Source organism: Anser cygnoides, chromosome W (assembly GCF_040182565.1).
Source record: "Anser cygnoides isolate HZ-2024a breed goose chromosome W, Taihu_goose_T2T_genome, whole genome shotgun sequence".
In the NCBI taxonomy this organism is placed as follows: Eukaryota; Metazoa; Chordata; class Aves; order Anseriformes; family Anatidae; genus Anser; species Anser cygnoides.
Window position 1 is genome coordinate 7639752 of NC_089911.1, and position 20307 is coordinate 7660058.

General features: G+C 68.4%; 3 protein-coding genes and 1 long non-coding RNA gene across 4 annotated transcripts in view; 2 read left to right on the plus strand and 2 right to left on the minus strand.

The window, feature by feature from the left end:
• Positions 1-1423: 1423 nt before the first annotated feature.
• On the plus strand, positions 1424-3665 carry LOC136788668 (uncharacterized). Its single transcript, XR_010827300.1, has 4 exons — positions 1424-1519; positions 2130-2204; positions 2544-2690; positions 3528-3665. It is a non-coding gene; the product is annotated as an uncharacterized lncRNA (long non-coding RNA).
• A 923-nt stretch (positions 3666-4588) lies between these two features.
• LOC136788581 (nitric oxide synthase-interacting protein-like) lies at positions 4589-12984 on the minus strand. The gene is made up of 7 exons (XM_066987143.1): positions 12818-12984; positions 12632-12737; positions 10165-10302; positions 8966-9053; positions 7739-7927; positions 5305-5412; positions 4589-4715 (listed from the first exon to the last, which is right to left on the minus strand). The coding sequence occupies exons 1-7, from the start codon at positions 12885-12887 to the stop codon at positions 4644-4646; spliced, it is 771 nt and encodes a 256-aa protein (XP_066843244.1). The 5' UTR covers positions 12888-12984; the 3' UTR covers positions 4589-4643.
• A 2200-nt stretch (positions 12985-15184) lies between these two features.
• LOC136788582 (proline-rich protein 12-like) overlaps positions 15185-20307 on the plus strand; it is a 35809-nt gene continuing 30686 nt past the window's right edge. The window contains 2 exon segments of the mRNA XM_066987144.1: positions 15185-15419; positions 20069-20181. Of these exon segments, the coding sequence (XP_066843245.1) occupies positions 15334-15419; positions 20069-20181 (199 nt within the window). The 5' untranslated portion in view covers positions 15185-15333.
• On the minus strand, positions 16283-19026 carry LOC136788531 (uncharacterized). The gene is made up of 3 exons (XM_066987092.1): positions 18993-19026; positions 16938-17030; positions 16283-16890 (listed from the first exon to the last, which is right to left on the minus strand). The coding sequence occupies exons 1-3, from the start codon at positions 19024-19026 to the stop codon at positions 16283-16285; spliced, it is 735 nt and encodes a 244-aa protein (XP_066843193.1).

Consider the following 20307-nt stretch of genomic DNA (forward strand, 5'->3'; position numbering starts at 1 on the left):
TAACGGGCGGCGCGGGACGGGACGGGGCGGGCGGCGGCGGCGTGACGTCACGCGTGACGTCACCGGGCGGCGCCCGCGGCACGCGCGCGGCCCCGCCCACGGGACCCCCCACGGGACCCCCCCCCCCTCCTAGAACCCCCAGTAGGGCCCCCAGTAAACACCAGTAGGCACCGGTAGACCCAGGGCCCCCACGCACCGTGACCCCCGTGACCCCCCCGTGACCCCCCCGTGACCCCAGTCCCCGCCCGGAGCCCCCCCGCCCCCCCCGGCCCCCCCCAGCCCCCCCGTGCCCCCAGTACCTGCCCAGAACCCCCAGTACGCCCCCAGAGCCCCCCAGAGCCCCCCCAGGTCCCCCTCCCCCACCCTCCCAGCCCCCCGGTACCCCCCGTTGCACCCCAATCCCCCCCCCCGCCCCCCCCAGCCCCCCCACCCCCTGTTTTCCCCTCTCCCACCCCCAAAGCCCCCGATACCCCCCACAGCCCCCCATTCCCCCCCATACCCCCCCGTTACCCCCCATTCCCCCCAGTTACCCCCCCCCAGACCCCCCAGACCCCAATAACCCCCCAGTGACCCCCCTGACCCCCCCCCGTGCCCCCAGGCCAATGGCAGCGCAGCAGCGGGAGCTCTGCGAGCTGCTGGGACCCCCAGAGCCCCCATTACCCCCCAACACCCCCCCATTCTGCCCTCCAGACCCCCCAGTTCCCCCTCAGCCCCCCCAGCCCCCAATAACCCCCCCACTTTGCCCCCCTGTGCCCCCAGGCCGATGGCAGCGCAGCAGCAGGAGCTGGTGGGACCCCCAGAGCCCCCAATAACCCCCATAACCCCCATAACCCCCCGTTACCCCCCCATTACCCCCACATAGCCCCCCCAGCCCCCCCAGCCCCCAATGACCCCCCAAATCCCCCCCCGTGCCCCCAGGCCGATGGCAGCGCAGCAGCAGGGGCTGGTGGGACCCCCAGAGCCCCCAATACCCCCCCATTACCCCCCGTTACCCCCCAATACCCCCCAGTTCCCCCCGGACCCCCCCAGCCCCCAATAACCCCCCCCACTTTGCCCCCCCCGCGCCCCCAGGCCGATGGCAGCGCAGCAGCGGGAGCTCTGGGCCGCGCTGGTGGCGGCGGCCGAGGGCTACCGGGGGGCGACGGGGGCCGAGGTGGTGCTGCTGACCGCCTGGGGGGCGCGGGGGGCGGCGGGGGGGGCGAGGGTGGGGGTGGGGGTGGGGGGGCCCCCCTTCGCCTACGCCCACCACGGCCCCGGGGCGCTGGGGGCGGCCGCTCGCCGCTACCTGGGGGACATCGCGGCCGCGCACCGCGCCCTGGCCGCCCCCCCCCCGGGACCCCCCCGGCGGCGGGAGGAGCCCCCCCCGGCCCCCGGCCCCCCCGGCCTCGCCGCCGCCCCCCCCCCCCCCCCCCCGCTGCCCCCCCCGGCCGAAGCCGCCGCCGGCCCCCCCCCCAGCCCGAGGAGGGGGGGAGGAGGAGGAGGAGGAGGGGGGGGAGAGCCCCCAGCAGCGATGCCACGGGTGAGGGGGGGGCGCGGGGAGGGGGGGGCATTGGGATATGGGGGGCATTGGGATATGGGGGGGGGGCATTGGGATGGGGGGGATGGGGGGGCACTGGGGTGGGGGGGCATTGGGGTGGGGGGAATGGGGGCCACTGGGGTGGGGGCATTGGGGTGGGGGGAATGGGGGGGCCACTGGGGTGGGGGGGGCATTGGGGTGGGGGGAATGGGGGGGGCATTGGGGTCATGGGGGGGTCATTGGGGGGAAATGGGGGGCATTGGGATGGGGGGATATGGGGGGATTGGGGTCATGGGGGGGTCATTGGGGATGGGGGGGCACGGGGATGGGGGGTCATTGGGATATGGGGGGTGTTGGGGTGGATGGGGGGGATATGGGGTGGGGGGGGCATTGAGGGCATGGGGGGGCCATGGGGGTACGGGGGGGGTGTTGGGGAGTGGGGGGGCTGGGGGTGGGGGGGCTTTGTGGCAATTTGGGGGGGCGTGGGGGTGCGGGGGGGACACGGGGGAAATGGGGGGCATTGGGATTGGGGGGGCACTGGGGACACCCACGGGGGATTTTGGGGCTGGGGGCACACCAGACAGTTCCCCCCCCCCCCCCCCCGTGCCCCCAGGGCTGTTCCTGATGGACGAGGACTCCCCGGGGCCCGAGGACGAGGCCGTGGAGAGCGACCCCGAGAGCGCCGACGGTGGGGGGGGGCCCGGGGGGCACGGGGGCGGGGGGGGCAAATGGGGCAGTGGGGGGTAACGGGGGGGGGGGAAACAGGGCCATGGGGGGGTCATGGGGGGGGTAATGGGGCAATGGGGGGTCAAATGGGGCCGGGGGGGGGGGAGGTGGGGGGGAATGGGGGGTAAAGAGGAAATGGGGGGCAAAGAGGAAATGGGGGGGAAATGGGAAATGGGGGGGCAATTGGACCATGGGGAGGAATTGGGGGGGGCAATGGGGCCATGGGGGTCCGAGGGGAGGCTGGGGGGTCTGGGGGGCCCCCGCGGTGACGCTGTTTTTTGTCGTCCCCCCCCCCCCCCAGAGGGCAGCCCCGGGGACGAGGTGGTTTTGGGCCCCCCCCGGCCCCCCCGGCCCCCCCCTCTACGCCCGCTCCCTGCCCGTCTCCGTCCCCGCCTGGCCCCTGCGGCCCCCGGGGCCCCCCCAGCCCCCCGACGACGACGGACAGAAGGTGGGGGGGGGGCGCTATGGGGCGGGGGGGGGGGCACCGTGGGGCTGGGGGGGCCCTATGGGGCTGGGGGGGCACTGGGGGGGTTATTATGGGATTTGGGGGGGGTCTTTATGGGGTTGGGGGCGCTATGGGGCTGGGAGCTTGTCAAGGGAATGGGGTTTTATGGGGGGGGGGCTCCTATGGGGCCGGGGGGGCTCTGTGGGGCAAGGGGGGGTCTTATGGGGGTGAGGAGTTTCTATGGGGCGGGGGGGGGGCTCTGTAGGGCTGGGGGGTCTCTATGGGGCTAAGGGACTCCCTATGGGTCCTGGGGGAGGGGGGTCCCTGTGGGTTTGGGGGGTCGCTGTGGGGCTGGGGGGTCCCTATGGGGCTGGGGGGGTCGCTATAGGGCTGGGGGGCCGCTATGGGGCTGGGGGTCGCTATGGGGCTGGGGGGTCCCTATGGGGCTGGGGGGCCGCTATGGGGCTGGGGGGTCCCTATAGGGCTGGGGGGTCACTATGGGGCTGGGGGGGTCGCTATAGGGCTGGGGGGTCGCTATGGGGCTGGGGGGTCCCTATGGGGCTGGGGGTCACTATGGGGCTGGGGGGGTCGCTATAGGGCTGGGGGGTCGCTATGGGGCTGGAGGGGTCACTATGGGGCTGGGGGGTCCCTATAGGGCTGGGGGGTCCCTATGGGGCTGGGGGGTCCCTATGGGGCTGGGGCTCCCTATGGGGAGATTCCCCTGGCAGACCGGGGGGGATTTGGGAACTGGGGGGGGGGAATTGTGGCACGGGGGGGGGCTCAGTGATTGGGGGGTCAGGGGGGTTTTGGGGACCCCCCCCAAGCTCCCCCCCCTTCCAGGCCTCCCCCGACCTGGAGCGCATCGCGGCCTCCATGCGGGCGCTGGCGCTGCGCGGCTCCGACGGCACCGAGATGTTCGGGGACCTGCCCCGCCCCCGCTGAGCCCCCCCCCCCCAAAAAAATGGGGGGACCCCCCCCCCAAAAAAAAATGTGGGGGGGGCGGAACCCGAAATGGGGCTGGGGGAGGGGCAAAAACCTCGGGGGGAAACGGGGGAGGGGGCCCCCGAAGTGCCCGAGCTGCTGGGGGACCCCAAACGGGGGGGTCCCCAAATTGGGGGGGGCCCAGAATGTGGGGGGTCCCAAAAGTAAGGGGGGTCCCTAAAGCCCCCCCCCAAACACTACAGCCGGGGGTTCCCCCATAAGTGTCTTATTGGGGGGGGGGTCCTGCGCCCCCCCCCCTCGAGTCTTGCACAAGGGTTTTGGGGTCCCCCCTCCCCGAAAATTGGGGGGGCAAATTTGGGGGGTCCCCAAAATTGGGGGGGTCCCAAAAGAGGGGAGTTCCTGACATGGGGGGGCCAATAAATAAGGGGACACCCCCCAATTTTGACTGCACCCCCCCCCCCAGATGGCTCCTGGGGGGGTCGCTGCCCACCCCCCATTTTGGGGACCCCCCCCCACTGCTGCGGGGCCCCCCGGGCCCCCCTTTTTACCTGTTGTTGTTTTTTTGGGGGGGGGGGGGATGGGGGAGGCGGAGGCTCCGCCCCCTTTAAGTTTTGTCCAAAGATGAGTGGGCGGGGCCGTCGGAAGCCCCGCCCCCGCCAATAAAAGGACGCTGTTTTACCAGCCGCCGGCTGCGATTGGTCGGCGCGAGGGGAGGGGCGGGGCGGGCGGCGGCGCTTAAAAGGGCAACGGCGGCGGTGGGGCCCAGAAAGAGAAACCCACCCCCCCGCGGGTGGGGGCTGGGATTTTTGGGGTTCCCCCCCCCGACCCCAAAAATAAACACGGGGGGGGGAAGAACAGCTTTATTACAAGGTGTGATGATCGGGGGGGGGCAGGGGGTTTGGGGGAGAATTGGGGGGTTTGGGGAGGGAATTGGGGGGGGGGGGCTCAGAGGGGTTGGGGGGGGGGGCTCAAGGGGGTTTTGGGGCAAAATCCGGGGGTTTTGGGGCTCCTGCCCTACGCCTGCATCACCGGCCGCGACTTCTTCGCCTCCAGGCAGGTCCCGGAGCCCGCGAAGCCAGTGCCGCCCTGGGGGGGGGGATGAAGGGGGGTCTTGGGATGGGGACCCCCCCCCGATCCTCCCCACATCTCTGAGCCCCCCCCCAAAGCCCCCCCCCGGACTCCCCCAAATCCCCCCGACCCCTCATCGGCCCCCCCATGAGCTCCCACCCCCGCGGACCCCCCAAAGCCCCCAGGACCCCCCCAGGACCCCCCCCCAAAGCCCCAGGACCCCCCCCAAGACCCCCCCCCCAAAACCCCCAGGACCCCCCTCAACCCCCCAAGACCCCTCCAACCTCCCCAGGACCCCCCCCAAAAGCCCCAGGACCCCCCCCCAAGCCCCCCAAAAGCCCAAAGACCCCCCCCCCAAGCCCCTAGGACCCCCTGAGACATCCCCCAAGACCCCCAGGACCCCCCAAGCCCCCCCCAAAAGCCCCAGGACCCCCCAAACCCCCAGGACCCCCCCCCCCAGGACCCCCCAAAGCCCCCAGGACCCCCCAAGCCCCCCCCCAAAACCCCCAGGACACCCCCAAGCCCCCAAAAAAGCCCCAAGACCCCCCCAAAGCCCTCCGGACCCCCCCAAAGCCCCCAGGGACCCCCCCAGCGCCCCCCCGCCCACCCGCTGCAGCACGATGATGTCGGCCTCGGTGAGGGGCTCCCCGCTGAGGGGGTCCCGCATCTCCTTGCGGATCAGGCGCTCCACGCACTCCAGGGTCACCACGGCCCCCTGCGACCCCCCACGGCACGTCAGGGGGCAGCTGGGGCGGGGGGGGGCGCAGGGGGGCGGTTGGGGGGGAAATGGGGACATTGGGGGGCGATTGGGGGGCACTGGGGGTAAATGGGGGCATCGGGGGCAACTGGGGACATTGGGGGGCGATTGGGGGGCATCAGGGGCAATTGGGGGACATCAAGGGGCAATTGGGGGACACCGGAGGTCAACTGGGGGGCAACTGGAGACATTGGGGGGCGATTGGGGGGTGTTGGGGGGCAATTGGGGGACATAAAGGGGCAATTGGGGGACATTGGGGGGCGATTGGGCGTTGGGAGGGAATTGGGGGGCAACTGGGGGGCAACTGGGGATATTGGGGGGCGATTGGGGGGAATTGGGGGCATTGGGGGGAACTAGGGGGTGTTGGGGGGCATCAGGGGGCAATTGGGGAACATAGGGGGCAATTGGGGGCGTTGGGGGGCAATTGGGGGGCAATGGGGGCAATTGGGGGCCATCGGAGGGCCATTGGGGGTGTTAGGGGGCATTTCAGGGGCATTGGGGGCAATTGGGGGGCACAGGGGGGCAATTGGGGGGCATCAGGGGGGAATTGGGGACATTGGGGGGCAACTGGGGACATTGGGGGAAATTGGGGGCTTCAGTGGGCTCTTGGGGGGCTTGGGGGCAATTGGGGGCCATCAGAGGGCAACTGGGGGGTGTTAGGGGGCATTTCAGGGGTGTTGGGGGCATTTGGGGGGCACAGGGGGGCAATTGGGGGGCATCAGGGGGCAATTGGGGGGCATCAGGGGGCAATTGGGAACATTGGGAGCAACTGGGGGGCAACTGGGGGGCACTGGGGGCAATTGGGGCCCCCTCCCAGCGCCCCAGCCCAGCAGTGCCCCGCTGGGGGGGAGTAAGGGGCAAATATGGGCCCTGGGGGGCAATTAGTGGCTGGGGGGGTAATTAGCGGGCAGGGGGGTAATTAGTGGGCGGGGGAGGGTAATTAGCAGCCTACGGCAGTGACCTGGGGTAATTAGCAGCCCTGGGGGGTAGTTAGTGAGCATAGGGGGTAATTAGTGTGTGGGGGGTAATTATGGCTTGCGGGAGGTAATTAGTGGCTTGATGGGGTAATTATGCCCCAAGGGGGGTAATTAGTGGCGTGGGGGGGGGTAATTAAGCCCCACGGGGGTAATTAAGGACACCCCAGGCCTGGACTCAGTGCTGCCCCATGGGGGGAAAAGGGGGGCAATTGGGGACACTGGGGGGGTAACTAAGACTGGGGGGGCAATTAAGGGTATGAGGGGCAATTAGGGGAGGGGGGCAATTAGGAACCTGCCCCCCCCCAAGCCTGATCCTGCCCCACCGATGGGTGCAGGGGGAGGAACCGGGGGCAACTGGGGGACCCCAGGGAGGGGCAATAAGACCCCAAGGGGGCAAATAACCCCGGGGGGGGGGAAATAAGACCCGGGGGGGCAATAAAACCCATGGGGGGCAAATAAGGACCCACACCACGACCTGCACTGCAGCCCAAGCCTGATCCTGCCCCACAGGTGGGGGCAAGGGGAGGAACCAGGGGCAACTGGGGACCCCAGGGAGGGGCAATAACCCCTGGCAGGGGGCAAATAACCCCGGGGGGGGGCAAATAACCTATGGGGGGCAAATAAGGACCCACATCACAACCTGCACTGAAACCGAATCCTGATTCCGCCCCACTGATGGGTGCAGGGGGAGGAACCAGGGGCAACTGGGGACCTCAGGGAGGGGCAATAACCCCTGGCAGGGGGCAAATAACCCCCGGGGGGGGCAAATAACCCATGGGGGGCAAATAAGGACCCACACCACGACCTGCACTGCAGCCCAAGCCTGATTCCGCCCCATGGATGGGTGCACAAGGAGGAACCAGGGGCAATTGGGGGACCCTGGGTGGGCAAGTAAGCCCCAGGGGGGCAAATAACCCCCGGGGGGCAAATAACCCCTGGGGGGCAAATAAGGACCCACACCACGACCTGCACTGCAGCCCAAGCCCGATCCTGCCCAACAGCTAGGTGCATGGGGAGGAACCGGGGGCAACTGGGGGACCCTGAGAGGGGTAATACCCCCGGCAGGGGGCAAACAACCCCCGGGGGGGCAAATAACCCCCGGGGGGGGGCAAATAAGGACCCACACCCCGACCTGCACTGCAGCCCAAGCCCGATCCTGCCCAACAGCTAGGTGCATGGGAAGGAACCGGGGGCAACTCGGGGACCCTGAGAGGGGTAATACCCCCGGCAGGGGGCAAATAACCCCCGGGGGGGGCAAATAACCCCGGGGGGGCAAATAACCCCGGGGGGGTCTGGGCGGGGACTCACGAGGGGCGCAGCACGGCGCAGGGGGTGGCGTTGCTCAGCACGTCGCGGCTGACGGCGCAGACGTAGCGCTCGCGGCGCCCCAGCAGCTGCAGGCGGCTCAGCCCCGGCTCGGCGGCGCAGAAGCGCACGGGCACCAGGTCGGCGGCGCGCAGGCGGCGCCCGCTCATGGGGCAGCGCACGGCCCGCTCCTGGGGGGGGGCCCGGCCCCATAAGTTGGGGGGCAGAGCTGGGGGCGGCCCCGCACCCCCCGCACCCCCACACCCACCCCCACGGCACGGGGAGGGGTTGGGAAATAGGGGGGGGGGCATGGAGGGCAGGGGGAGTTGGGGGGTGTGGGGCTGGTCCTATAGGGGGTGGGGGTGTGCCCTGGGGGGTTTGGTGGGTGTGGGGCTGGCCCTATGGGGGGGGATACACCCTGGGGGGTCCCAGATGTGTGGAGCTGGTCCTATAGGGGGTGGGGGTGTGCCCTGGGGGTCCCAGATGTGGGGGCCAGCCCTAGAGGGGGTGGGGGTGTGCCCTGGGGGGCCCCCAATGTGTGGGGCTGGACCTATAGGGGATGGGGGTGTGCTCTTGGGGGTCCCAGATGTGGGGGGCCGGCCCTAGAGGGGGTGGGGGTGTGCCCTGGGGGGCCCCCAATGTGTGGGGCTGGACCTATAGGGGATGGGGGTGTGCTCTTGGGGGTCCCAGATGTGGGGGCCGGCCCTAGAGGGGGTGGGGGTGTGCTCTGGGGGGTTTGGTGGGTGTGGGGCTGGCCCTATGGGGGGGATACACCCTGGGGGGTCCCGGATGTGTGGGGCCTGACCCATAAGTGAGTGGGGTATCCCCTGGTGGGCCCCAGATGTGTGGGGCCGGCCCTATAGGGGGTGGGGGTGTGCTCTTGGGGGGTCCCAGATGTGGGGGGCTGACCCATAAGTAACTAGGATGTGTCCTGGGGGTCCCACATACATGGGGCCTGCCCCATAAGTGATTGGGATGTGCCCTGGGGGTCCCAGATGTGTGGGGCGCTATGGGGCCGGGGGGGCTGTGAGGCCAGGGGGCGCTATGGGGCTGGGGGGCGCTATGGGGCCGGGGGGGGGGCGCTATGGGGCCAGGGGGGCGCTATGGGGCTGGGGGGGGGGCTATGGGGCAGGGGGGGCGCTATGGGGCCGGGGGGGCTATGGGGCGGGGGGGGGCGCTATGGGGCCGGGGGGGCGCTATGGGGCCGGGGGGCGCTGTGGGGCACTCACAGGCTTGCGCAGGCGCTCGGCTCCGGCCTCGGGGGTCAGCGACGGGATCCAGAAGCTGGGGAGGGTCCCGGAGGGGCCGGGGTGGGCTCTGGGGGGGGGGGCAGCGCCTCAACAGGGGGCCCCCCAAGTTCCTCCTGCCCCATAGCACCCCGCAACCGCCCCCTCCTGCCCCACAACTGCCCCTCCTTGCCCCCCAACCGCCCCTCCCCACCCCCCAGTGCCCCCCCCCCCCCCCCCGCACCGTCAGCACCCCGGGGTGCCAGGGGGCTCTCCGCCTGCAGGAAGCCCCTCAGGGCGGCCTCGGCCCCCGCCTGGCTCCGCTGCTCCTGCTCCCGGCGCTGCTGCGCCCGCTGCCGCCGTAGGCCTGGGGGGGACACGGGGTCAGCACACGGCCCCCCCCCGGGACCCCAATGTGCCCCCCCACGTCCCCAGTGTGCCCCCCCGTGTCCCCAATGCGCCCCCCAGCGTCCCCAGTGTGCCCCCCCGTCCCCAGTGTGCCCCCCATCCCCAGTGTGCCCCCCGCCCCCAATGCGCCCCCCCCACGTCCCCAATGCGCCCCCCCCACCCCCAATGTGCCCCCCCGTGTCCCCAATGTCCCCCCTGAGACCCCAACGCCCCCCATGTCCCCAGTGTGCCCCCCCGTCCCCAACGTGCCCCCCCGTCCCCAATGCGCCCCCGTCCCCAATGCGCCCCCCGTGTCCCCAATGTCCCCCCCGTGTCCCCAGTGTGCCCCCCAGACCCCAGTGAGCCCCCCCGTTCCCAGTGTGCCCCCCCAAGGCCCCCCACGTCCCCCACGCCCCCCATGTCCCCGTGCCCCCCATGTCCCCAAGGCCCCCATGTCCCCCACGCCCCCCATGTCCCCCCATGTCCCCCACGCCCCCCCACACCCCCCATGTCCCTGTGCCCCCCATGTCCCCAAGGCCCCCATATCCCCAACGCCCCCCGCCCCCATGTCCCTGTGCCCCCCCCATGTCCCCAAGGCCCCCCATGTCCCCCCATGCCCCCCACGCCCCCACACCCCCATGTCCCTGTGCCCCCCCATGTCCCCAAGGCCCCCCCATATCCCCAACGCCCCCCGCCCCCCCATGTCCCTGTGCCCCCCCATGTCCCCCACGCCCCCATGTCCCCCCATGCCCCCCACGCCCCCCCCCACACCCCCCATGTCCCTGTGCCCCCCATGTCCCCAAGCCCCCCCACACCCCCCCATGTCCCCTGTGCCCCCCCCCGCCCCCCCAGCCCCCCCCCGCGCCCCCACCTTGCGCTGCCGCGCCAGCTCGGCGCGCTGCTGCAGCAGGTACTGCAGGATGGCCTCGCGCTCGTACAGGAACCCGTCGGGGCTGGGGGGCGGCGCGGGGGGTCACCGCCTGCTGACCCCCCCCCGGGGCGGGGGGACCCCGCAGACGGCACCGGGGGGGTCCTGACGGGTCCCTGAGGGGCTGGGGGGGGCTGGGGGGTTTTGGGGAGGGGTTGGGGGTATTGGGGGTCCCTGAGGGGCTGGGGGGATTTGGGGGGGTCCTGGGGGGATTTGGGGGTCCCTGAGGGGCTGGGGGGATTGGGGGGTTCTGGGGGGTCCTGGGGGATTTGGGGGGTTCCCTGAGGGGCTGGGGGGATTTGGGGGGTCCTGGGGGGATTTGGGGGTCCCTGAGGGGATTTGGGGGGTCCTGGGGGATTTGGGGGGTCCCTGAGGGGCTGGGGGGATTGGGGGGGGTCCTGGGGAATATGGGGGGTCCTGGGGGATTTGGGGGTCCCTGAGGGACTGGGGGGATTTGGGGGGGTTCTGGGGGGGTCCTGGGGGATTTGGGGGTTCCCTGAGGGGCTGGGGGGATTTGGGGGGTCCTGGGGGGATTTGGGGGTCCCTGAGGGGCTGGGGGGATTTGGGGGGTCCTGGGGGGATTTGGGAGGGTCCCTGAGGGGCTGGGGGGATTGGGGGGGTCCTGGGGGGATTTGGGGGGGTTCCCTGAGGGGCTGGGGGGATTTGGGGGGATTTGGGGGGTCCCTGAGGGGATTTGGGGGGTCCTGGGGGATTTGGGGGGTTCCCTGAGGGGCTGGGGGGATTTGGGGGGATTTGGGGGTCCCTGAGGGGATTTGGGGGGGTCCTGGGGGGATTTGGGGGTTCCCTGAGGGGCTGGGGGGATTTGGGGGGTCCTGGGGGATTTGGGGGTCCCTGAGGGGCTGGGGGGATTTGGGGGTCCTGGGGGGATTTGGGGGTCCCTGAGGGGCTGGGGGGATTTGGGGGGTCCTGGGGGCTTTGGGGAGTCCTGGGGGGGAGCAGAGGGGTTTGGGGGCTTTTGGGGACCTTTGGGGACATTTCAGGGCTTTTGGGGTCATTTCGGGCCATTTCTGGCACTTCAGCGGAACCCCGAAACATCTCGGCTGCGGTTTGGGGCCGTTTGGGGGCATTTTGGGGCTGCGCGCGGACATTTGGGGCAGCTCGGAAGCACCGGGGGCAATTTGGGGGCCGTTTTGAGGGGTTTGGGGGACATTTAGGGCGATTGAGGGCGTTTGGGAGGTCTTCGGAGAAGCCCATGCGCGTTTTGGGGCAGTTTCGGTGCATTTTGGTGAACTTTGGGTGCAGTTCGGGCCATTTCAGAGCTCTTCGGTTCCATTTGGGGCCATTTTGGTTCCATTTGGGGCCATTTTGGTTCCATTTGGGGCCATTTTGGGTGCATTTGGGGCCATTTTGGGCCTGTTCACATGAAATTGGCCCCTAGGGATAATTTTGGGACCATTTGGGGGCATTTTGGGTCGTTTTAGCGCTGTTTAACCGAGTTTTGGGCCTGTTCACCTGCACTTGGGGCCATTTTGGGACCATTGGGGCACATTTTGGGTCAACTCAGTGCAGTCTGGCTGCGTCTTGGGCCTATTCAAGCCCATTTTGGTGCACTTTAGGCCTTTTTGGGCCCTTTTTAGGGCCATTTACGCACATTTTGCTGCACTTTGGGCCATTTGGTCACATTTTACCCCTACTTATGCACATTTTGGTGCGCTTTGGGTCATTTGAGTCCGTTTTTAGGGCCATTTACACACGTTTTGGTGCACTTTGGGTGTGTTTCGCTCCATTTGGGGCCTGTGCAGCCACATTTTACGTTTACCCACATTTTGCCGCACTTTGGGCCATTTGGGCCCCTTTTTAGGCTCATTTACACACGTTTTGGTGCACTTTGGGCCCATTTGGTCACGTTTTACCCCACTTACCCACATTCTGCTACACTTTGGGCCTTTTGGGTCTCTTTTCAGCCCCCTTTACCCGCGTTTTGCTGCCCTGTGGGTCACTTGGGGCCCGTTTGGTTGCATTTTACCCCCGTTTACCCACATTTCGGTACACTTCGGGCCATTCGCGTTCCCTTTTAGGGCCATTTACGCACATTTTAGTGCACTTAGGGCCCATTTGTTCATATTTTACCCCCCTTACTCCACATTTTGCTGCACTTTGTGCCACTTGACGCCCGTTTGATCACACTTTACCCCCATTTACCCACACTTTTGTACACCTTACCTACCCTTCACCCTCCGACACCCCTTTACCCCCCCCCCCCCACTTTACCCCTCAGGGCCCACTTCCCAGCCCCTCCCCCCAGTACCGGGCCCTCAGGACCTTTGGGGTGCGGACCAGGATTTTGGGGCGAGACCCGGCATTTTCGGGGCCGGGGTTTTTGGGGCACTCACGTGACGACGGGGTCGCGGCAGGGCTGCAGCGAGAGGCAGCAGCAGTCGAAGTCCTTCACGGCGTCGCGGCCCAGGCGCAGCCGCTGCGTCCCGTACCCGGAGGCGGCTGCCAAGGGAGGGGGCCGGGGGTTAAAAGGGCCCCCCCCGGGCCCCCCCCGGCCCCGCGGCCGCCCCCCCGGTGCCCACCGGTGTCCTTGCGCTTCTCGTGGTAGGTGTACACGGCGCCGGCCGTGCAGTTCTTCCCGTGACGCGTCATGGCCGCCGCGGGCGGAACGAACCCCGCCGGGTTGGGGGAGCCGCCCGGAGCGGAGACGGGAGCGCACCGCCGGGACTCAACCGGGACCGGAAGTGGGGCGCTGCCGGGGCGGAAGTGGGGGGGTGCGGAGGTGGAAAGGGGCCGCCGCGCACAAAGGGGACCCCGGGTCCTGCCCAGTATGGGCCAGTGACCCCCAGTGCCTCCCAGTTTGCTCCCAGTTCCCACCCAGTACGGTCCAGTGACCCCCAGTGCCTCCCAATTTGCACCCAGTTCCCGCCCAGTACGGTCCAGTGACCCCCCGTTCCTCCCAGCTTGCTCCCAGTTCTATCCCAGTACGGCCCAGTGACACCCAACCTCTCCCAGTCTGTGCCCAGTTCGCTCCTAGTGACCCCCCAGTGCCTCCCAGTATGGCCCAGTGACACCCAGTTTGTGCCCAGTTTGATCCTAGTGACTCCCAGTTCCCTCCCAGTTTGTGCCCAGTGCCTCCCAGTTTGCTTTTGGTTCCCTCCCAGTGCCTTCCAGTCCCTCCCAATTCCTTCCCAGTGCCCCCCAGTTCCCTCCCAGTCCCCTCCAGTTTACTCTCAGCCCCCCCAAGCACTCCCAGTGCCTCCCAGTTATACCCAGTAGCTCCCAGCTCCTCCCAGTCACTCCCCATATCCCCCAGTGCCCCGCCAATGCTCCCAGTCCCTTCCAGTTTGTACCCAGTTCGCTTCCAGTGGCCCCCACTTTCTCCCCAGTCCCTCCCAGTTTCCCCCCAGTGCTATCTAGTCCCTCCCAGTTCACTCCCAGTCCCCTGCAAGCGCTCCCAGTGCCTCCCAGTCAATCCCCATACCCCCCAGCGACCCCCCAGTACCCCTAGTCCCTACCAGTTTCCACCCAGTCCACTCCTAGTGCCCTCCAGTTTTCCCCCAGTACCCACAGTCCCTCCCAGTTTGCTCCCAGTCCCCTCCAGTTCATTCTCTGCCCACCCCAAGCACTCCCCAGTGCACCCCAGTTTGCACCCAGTTCAATCCCAGCGCACACCCAGTGCCTCCAGTCTCGGGGGGCCCCCTTAGGGGTGGTGCTGGGGCCTTGTAGCTCCGCCCCCAGAGCCCCACCCTTACTGTGAGAGCCCCCAAATCGAGACCACGCCCCCAGGCGTGGCCCCTCCCACACGTGCAGTGCCCTGAGTGAGGCCACGCCCCCACAGTGCTTGGCCACGCCCCCTGTAGAGTGGGGCAACAGCCCCTGTAGAACTTGACCACGCCCCCCGATGCCTTGGCCACGCCCACCGAGCGCTAAGCCACGCCCCCTCTGTGCGCGGGGGCCCGCCCCTCATCAGGCTGGGCCCCGCCCCCTGAAGACCAGGGCCCCGCCTCCTCTAGAGCAGGGCCCCGCCCCTGTGGAGCAGGCCACGCCCCTTAGGGCATGGCCACGCCCCCTTTAGATCGCAGCCGCGCCCACTAGGTCGGAACCACGCCCCCGTAGATCTGGGCCACGCCCCCTCGTAGCATGTGACCACACCCCCTATACCGCGGGACCACGCCCCTATAGAGCGGGGCCACGCCCCCACCGAGCGCTTGCACCCACCCCCATAGAGCTTGGCCACGCCCCCCGTAGCGCTTGGCCACGCCCCCATAGCGCGGGGCCACGCCCCCTTTAGAGCAGGGCCACGCCCCCCGTAGCTCGCGAGGCCACGCCCCCTTTAGAGGTGGGCCACGCCCCCACTGAGCGCTCCCATCCATCCCCATAGAGCTTGGCCACGCCCCCACAGCGCGGGGCCACGCCCCCATAGCGCAGAGCCACGCCCCCTTAGCGCTTGGCCACGCCCCTGTAGCGCTTGGCCACGCCCCCTTAGCTCGCGAGGCCACGCCCCCATAGAGGTGGGCCACGCCCCCACTGAGCGCTCGCATCCATCCCCATAGAGCTTGGCCACGCCCCCGTAGCGCCCGGCCACGCCCCCGTAGCGCTTGGCCACGCCCCCGTAGCTCGCGAGGCCACGCCCCCTTTAGAGCAGGACCACGCCCCCATAGCGTGGGGCCACGCCCCCTTTAGAGGTGGGCCACGCCCCCACTGAGCGCTCCCATCCATCCCCATAGAGCTTGGCCACGCCCCCCGTAGCGCCTGGCCACGCCCCCCGTAGCGCCCGGCCACGCCCCCATAGCGCTTCCCAATGCCTCCGCCGAGCTTAGCCCCGCCCCTCCCCTCCCAAGCCCCGCCCCTCCCTCCCAAGCCCCGCCCCCCGCCCGAGGCCCCGCCCCCGCCGCGCTCCCGCCGCCGCCCGGCCCCGCCCCCCGCCGCCGCCCGCCGCGCGGGGCATTGTGGGAGGAAGCGGGGCGGCGCGGCCCGGCCGCCGCCATGGGCGCTCCGTGAGGGGCCGCGGCCGCCGCCGCCGGCAGCAGCAGCAGAGCCCCGGGCCCGGCCCCGCGCCCGGCCCCGGCCCCGGGGGCCCCCGCAGCCCCCCCCCATGGAGCGCAACTACCCGGGAGCCGGCTTCGGGGACCCGCTGGGAGCCGGGCCCGGCTGGGGCTACGAGCGCTCCGCCAAGGCCAGGTGGGGGCGGGGGGGCGGGGGGAGGGGGGGAGGGGGGGGATGGGGGAGAGGGGGGGGGGGGGGGCTGGGGGTGAGGGGGCGGGGGGGGATTTGGGGGGGGGCAAAGGGGTAATGGGGGGGGTTGGGGGGCCTGGGGGGATTTGGGGGGGCCTGGGGGGATTTGGGGGGCTGGGGGTGGATTTGGGGTGGGGGGGCAAAGGGATAATGGGGGGGGTTGGGGGAGGGGGGGGATTTGGGGTGAGGGGTCGGGGGGGATTTGGGGGGGCTGGGGGGAGAGGGGGGGATTTGGGGGGGTTGGGGGGGATTTGGGGGGGGCAGAGGGGTAATGGGGGGCACTTGGGGGGGTTGGGGGGCTTAGGGGGTGCGGGGGGATTTGGGGGGAGGGGGGAGGGGGGATCTGGGGGGGCTGGGGGGGATTTGGGGGGGAGGGCAAAGGGGTAATGGGGGGGCTTGGGGGGATTTGGGGTGAGGGGGGCGGGGGGATTTGGGGGCTGGGGGGTTTAAGGGGGCTGGGGGGATTTGGGGTGGGGGCCAAAGGGGGTAATGGGGGGGCTTGGGAGGAGGTGGGAATTTGGGGTGCAGGGGCGGGGGGCTTGGGGGGTCTGGGGGGAGGGGGGTTTAAGGGGGCTGGGGGCAGATTTGGGGTGAGGGGGGCTGGGGGCTGAGGGGGGGCTGGGGGCAGATTTGGGGTGAGGGGGGGCAAAGGGGTATTGGGGGGGGTTGGGGGGGGGGATTGGGGGGTTGGGGGGGGATTTGGGGAGGCCTGGGGGGAGAGGAGGGGATTGGGGGGCCTGGGGGGAATTTGGGGTGAGGGGGTTGGGGGGGGCGAGGGGGTACTGGGGGGTGTGGGGGAGAGGGGGGATTTAAGGGGGAGGGGGGGCCTGGGGGGTGAGGGGGGCTGGGGGCAGATTTGGGGTGGGGGGTTGGGGGGGGACAAAGGGGTATTGGGGGCCTTGGGGGAGGGGGGGCTGGGGGGCTGGGGGCATCTGGGGTGAGGGGGGGCTGGGGGTTGGAGGGGATTTGGGGTGAGGGGGTTGGGGGGGTCTGGGGGAAGAGGGGGGATTTGGGGTGGGGGGGCTGGGGGGCTGGAGGGGGGCTGGGGGAGATTTGGGGTGGGGGGGTTGGGGGGTTGGGGCAAACGAGGGGGGCTGGGAGGGGTCAGAGGGGATTTGGGGTGGGGGGGCTGGGGGTTTTGAGGGTTTGGGGGGTCTGGGGGGGATTTGGGGGATGGGGGCTGGGTTGAAGGGTGGGCTGGGGGGCAAAGGGGTGTTGGGGGGCGTCGGGGGATTTGGGGGGTTGGGGGTTATGGGGGGATTTGGGGTGGGGGGATTTGGGGGGCTGGGGGGGATTTGGGGTGGGGGGGTTGGGGAAAACGGGGGATTGGGGGGAGGTGGGGGGGGAAATGGGAGTTTGGGGGGTGGGGGCACTGGGGGGATTGGGGGGCCGGAGGGGATTGGGGGGGCTGGGGGGGCTGGGAGGAAAGGTGGGGGGATTTGGGGTGCGGGGGATTTGGGGGGCAGGGGGTGGGCGCAGGGGGTTTGGGGTGGGGGCTTGGGGGGGGCTCAGGGTGGGGGGCGGGGGGCAGGGATTTGGGGGGCTCAGGTGCGGGGGCTTTAGGGCAGGGGGATTTTAAGGGGGGGGGTTTGGGGCGCGGCAGCCCCGGGGTGTTTGGGGGGGGGGGCTGTGGGGGGCAGGAAATGGGGGTGCTCCGCTCCTGGGGTGCTCGGGGGCGGTTTTGGGGTGCTCGGGGGCGGTTTTGGGGTGCCTGAGCCTTTGGGCGCGGGGGTTTTTTGGGGTTTGGGGTGTCCGGGCGCCGGGCGCGGCGGTTTTGGGGTGCAGGTTGGGGGCTTTGGGGCGGGGAGGTTTTTGGGGCGCGGGGGGGGTCGGGTGCTGGGTGTAACGGGTTTTGGGGTGCGGGAACTCGGGGTGCGCATCCTGGGGCTGTAGGGTGCGGGGGTTTTGGGGTGCCGGGTGGGGCAGGTTTGGGGCGCAGGAGTTTGGGGTGCTCGGGTCCGGACGCTTCGGGGCGTTGGGATTTTTGGGGTGCGGGGTTTTGGGGTGCAGGCCCTGGTGCCTTGGGGTGCGGGGGTTTTGGGGTGCTGGGTGCAGGGTTTTGGGGTGCAGGTCCTGGTGGTTTGGGGTGTGGGGGTTTCGGGGTGCTGGGTGCGGGGTTTTTGGGTGCTGGGTGTAAGAGGTTTGGGGCGCAGGAGTTTGGGGTGCTCGGGTCCGGACGCTTCGGGGCGTTGGGGTTTTTGGGGTGCGGGGTTTTGGGGTGCAGGTCCTGGTGCCTTGGGGTGCGGGGGTTTTGGGGTGTTGGGGTGCTGGGTGCGGGGTTTTGGGGTGCAGGTCCTGGTGCTTTGGGGTTTTGGGGTTTTGGGGTGCTGGGTGCAGGGTTTTGGGGTGCTGGGTGTAAGAGGTTTGGGGTGCAGGAGTTTGGGGTGCTCGGGTCTGGACGCTTCGGGGCATTGGGGTTTTTGGGGTGCGGGGATTTTGGGGTACAGGGGGGCTGGGTGTGGGGTTTTTGGGATGTTGGGGTGCTGGGTGCGGGGTTTTGGGGTGCATGTCCTGGTGCTTTGGGGTGTGGGGTTTTGGGGTGCGGGGGTTTTGGGGCGCAGGAACCCGGGGGGCTCAGGCCCCAGTGTTTTGGGGTGCAGCACCCCCAGCGCCTGTGCACCGTTTTGTGTGGGTTTTGGGGTGGTTTTGGGGCTCCGTGGGGGGGTTTGGGGCGAGATTGGGTGGATTTGGGTTGGTTTGGGGTGAATTCGGGGTTTCGCAGGGATTCTTGGGGGTTTTCGGGGTGTTTTGGGGTGGTTTCGGGGTGATTTCAGGGTGTTTTGGGTTGGTTTTGGGGTGACTTCAGGGTTTTTTGGGTTGGTTTTGGGGTTTCATGGGGTGTTTTGGGTTGGTTTTGGGGTGATTTTGGGGTGTTTTGGGTTGGTTTTGGGGTGATTTTGGGGTGTTTTGGCTTGGTTTTGGGGTGACTGGGGTGTTTTGGCTTGGTTTTGGGGTGATTTTGGGGTGTTTTGGGTTGGTTTTGGGGTTCCATGGGGTGTTTTGGGTTGGTTTTGGGGTGACTTTGGGGTGTTTTGGGGTGATTTTGGGGTGGCTTCGGGGTGTTTTGGGGTGAATTTGGGAGGGCTTGGCTTAGCTTTGGGGTTCCATGGGGTGTTTTGGGGTGATTTGGGACAAGTTTGAGTTATTTGGGGCTGATTTGGGGGTTTCGAAGGAGGATTTTGGAATCGCGTGGGGGGTTTGGGGTGAATTTTGGGTGGTTTGGGTGGTTTTGGGGCTCCCTACTGGTGCTTTTGGGTTGCGTAAGGATGGTTTTAGGGTTTCTTTGGGGGTTTTTGGGTGGTTTTAGGCTTTCTTGGGGGCTGTTTTGGGGCTGAGTTGGGGTTTGGGGTATTTTGGGGTTCCATAGGTGTGTTTTGGGGTCGGTTTGGGGTGTTTTTGGGGTGGGGTTGGGCGCTTTGGGGTACTGGAGGCAAGTTTTGGGGTGGGTTTGGGTGGTTTTGGTTTGCCTTGGGGGCCCTTTGGGGTGCCATGGGGTCATTTTGGGGTGCTTGGGGGCACCATGGGGGCATTTTGGGGTGCTTGGGGGCGTCATGGGATCGGTTTAGGGACTTTTGCATTTTTTTGGGGTGCTATGGGGTCATTTTTGTTCATTTTTGGGTTGTTTTGAGGTATTTGGGGGCAGCAAAGAGGCGTTTTGGGGCACTGGGGTCACCTCTGCTGGTTTTTGGGTTGTTTTGGGACATTTAGGGGCACCAGGGGAACGTTTGGGGCACCCCAGGGTCATTTATGGGCATTTTGGGGGCACCAGGGGGGCATTTGGGGGCTCTGTGGGGTCGTTTTTGTTCATTTCAGGGTTGTTTTGGGGCATTTTGGGGTGCCAGAGGGGTGTTTTGGGGTCTGTGGGGTCATTTTTGTCCATTTTGGGTTGTCTTGGCGTATTTGGGGGCACCAAACGGACGTTAAGGGGCTCTGTGGGGTCAGTTCTGTTCTTTTTGGGGTCATTTGGGGGCACCAGAGGTGCACTTAGGGGCTCTGTGGGGTCATTTTTGTTCATTTTGGGGTAGTTTTGGGTGATTTGGGGACTCCAGAGGAGCGTTTTGGGGTTCTGTGGGATCAGTTCTGTTCACTTTTGGGTTGTTTTGGGATATTTGGGGGCACCAGAGAGACGTTTTGGGGTTCTGTGGGGTCGCTTACTTTCATTTCGGGTTGTTCTGCGATGTTTGGGGTCACCAAAGAAATATTTGGGGCAGCAGTGAGCCATTTATGTTCATTTTAGGGGCTTTTTGGGGCGGTTGGGAGCACCAGAGGGGCATTTAGGGGCTCCGTGGGGTCACTTCTATTCTCTTTGGGGTCATTTTGGGGCATTTTGGGGCGCCGTGGGGTCATTTTTGTTCATTTTGGGGTCTTTAAGGGGCACCACAGGGGCGTTTTGGGGCTTTGTGGGGTCATTTTGGGGCATTTTGGGGCACCGTGGGGTCATTTTTGTTCATTTTGGGGTCTTTTAGGACCACCAGAGGAGCGTTTTGGGGCTCTGTGGGGTCACTCCTGTTCATTTTGGGGTCGTTTTGGGGCGTTTCGGGGCCGTTCCCGTTGCTTCGGGGTCCTTATGGTGCTGCCTCCCCCCTTCCCCCCAGCCTGGTGTACGGGGGCTCGCGGGGGTCGCACCCCGACCCCGACCTGCTGCACCGCCAGCCCTACGGGGCCCCGCACCCGCTGCAGGGCTATGCCGCCAACCACCACCCCGCAGGTACGGCCCCGGGGCCCCACGGCGTCCCCAAACACGGCCCCGGGGCCCCACGGCGTCCCCAACCGCGTCCCCCTGTCCCCCCGACGTCCCCGGGGCCCCACAACGCGCTCGCATCCCCCCATGGCC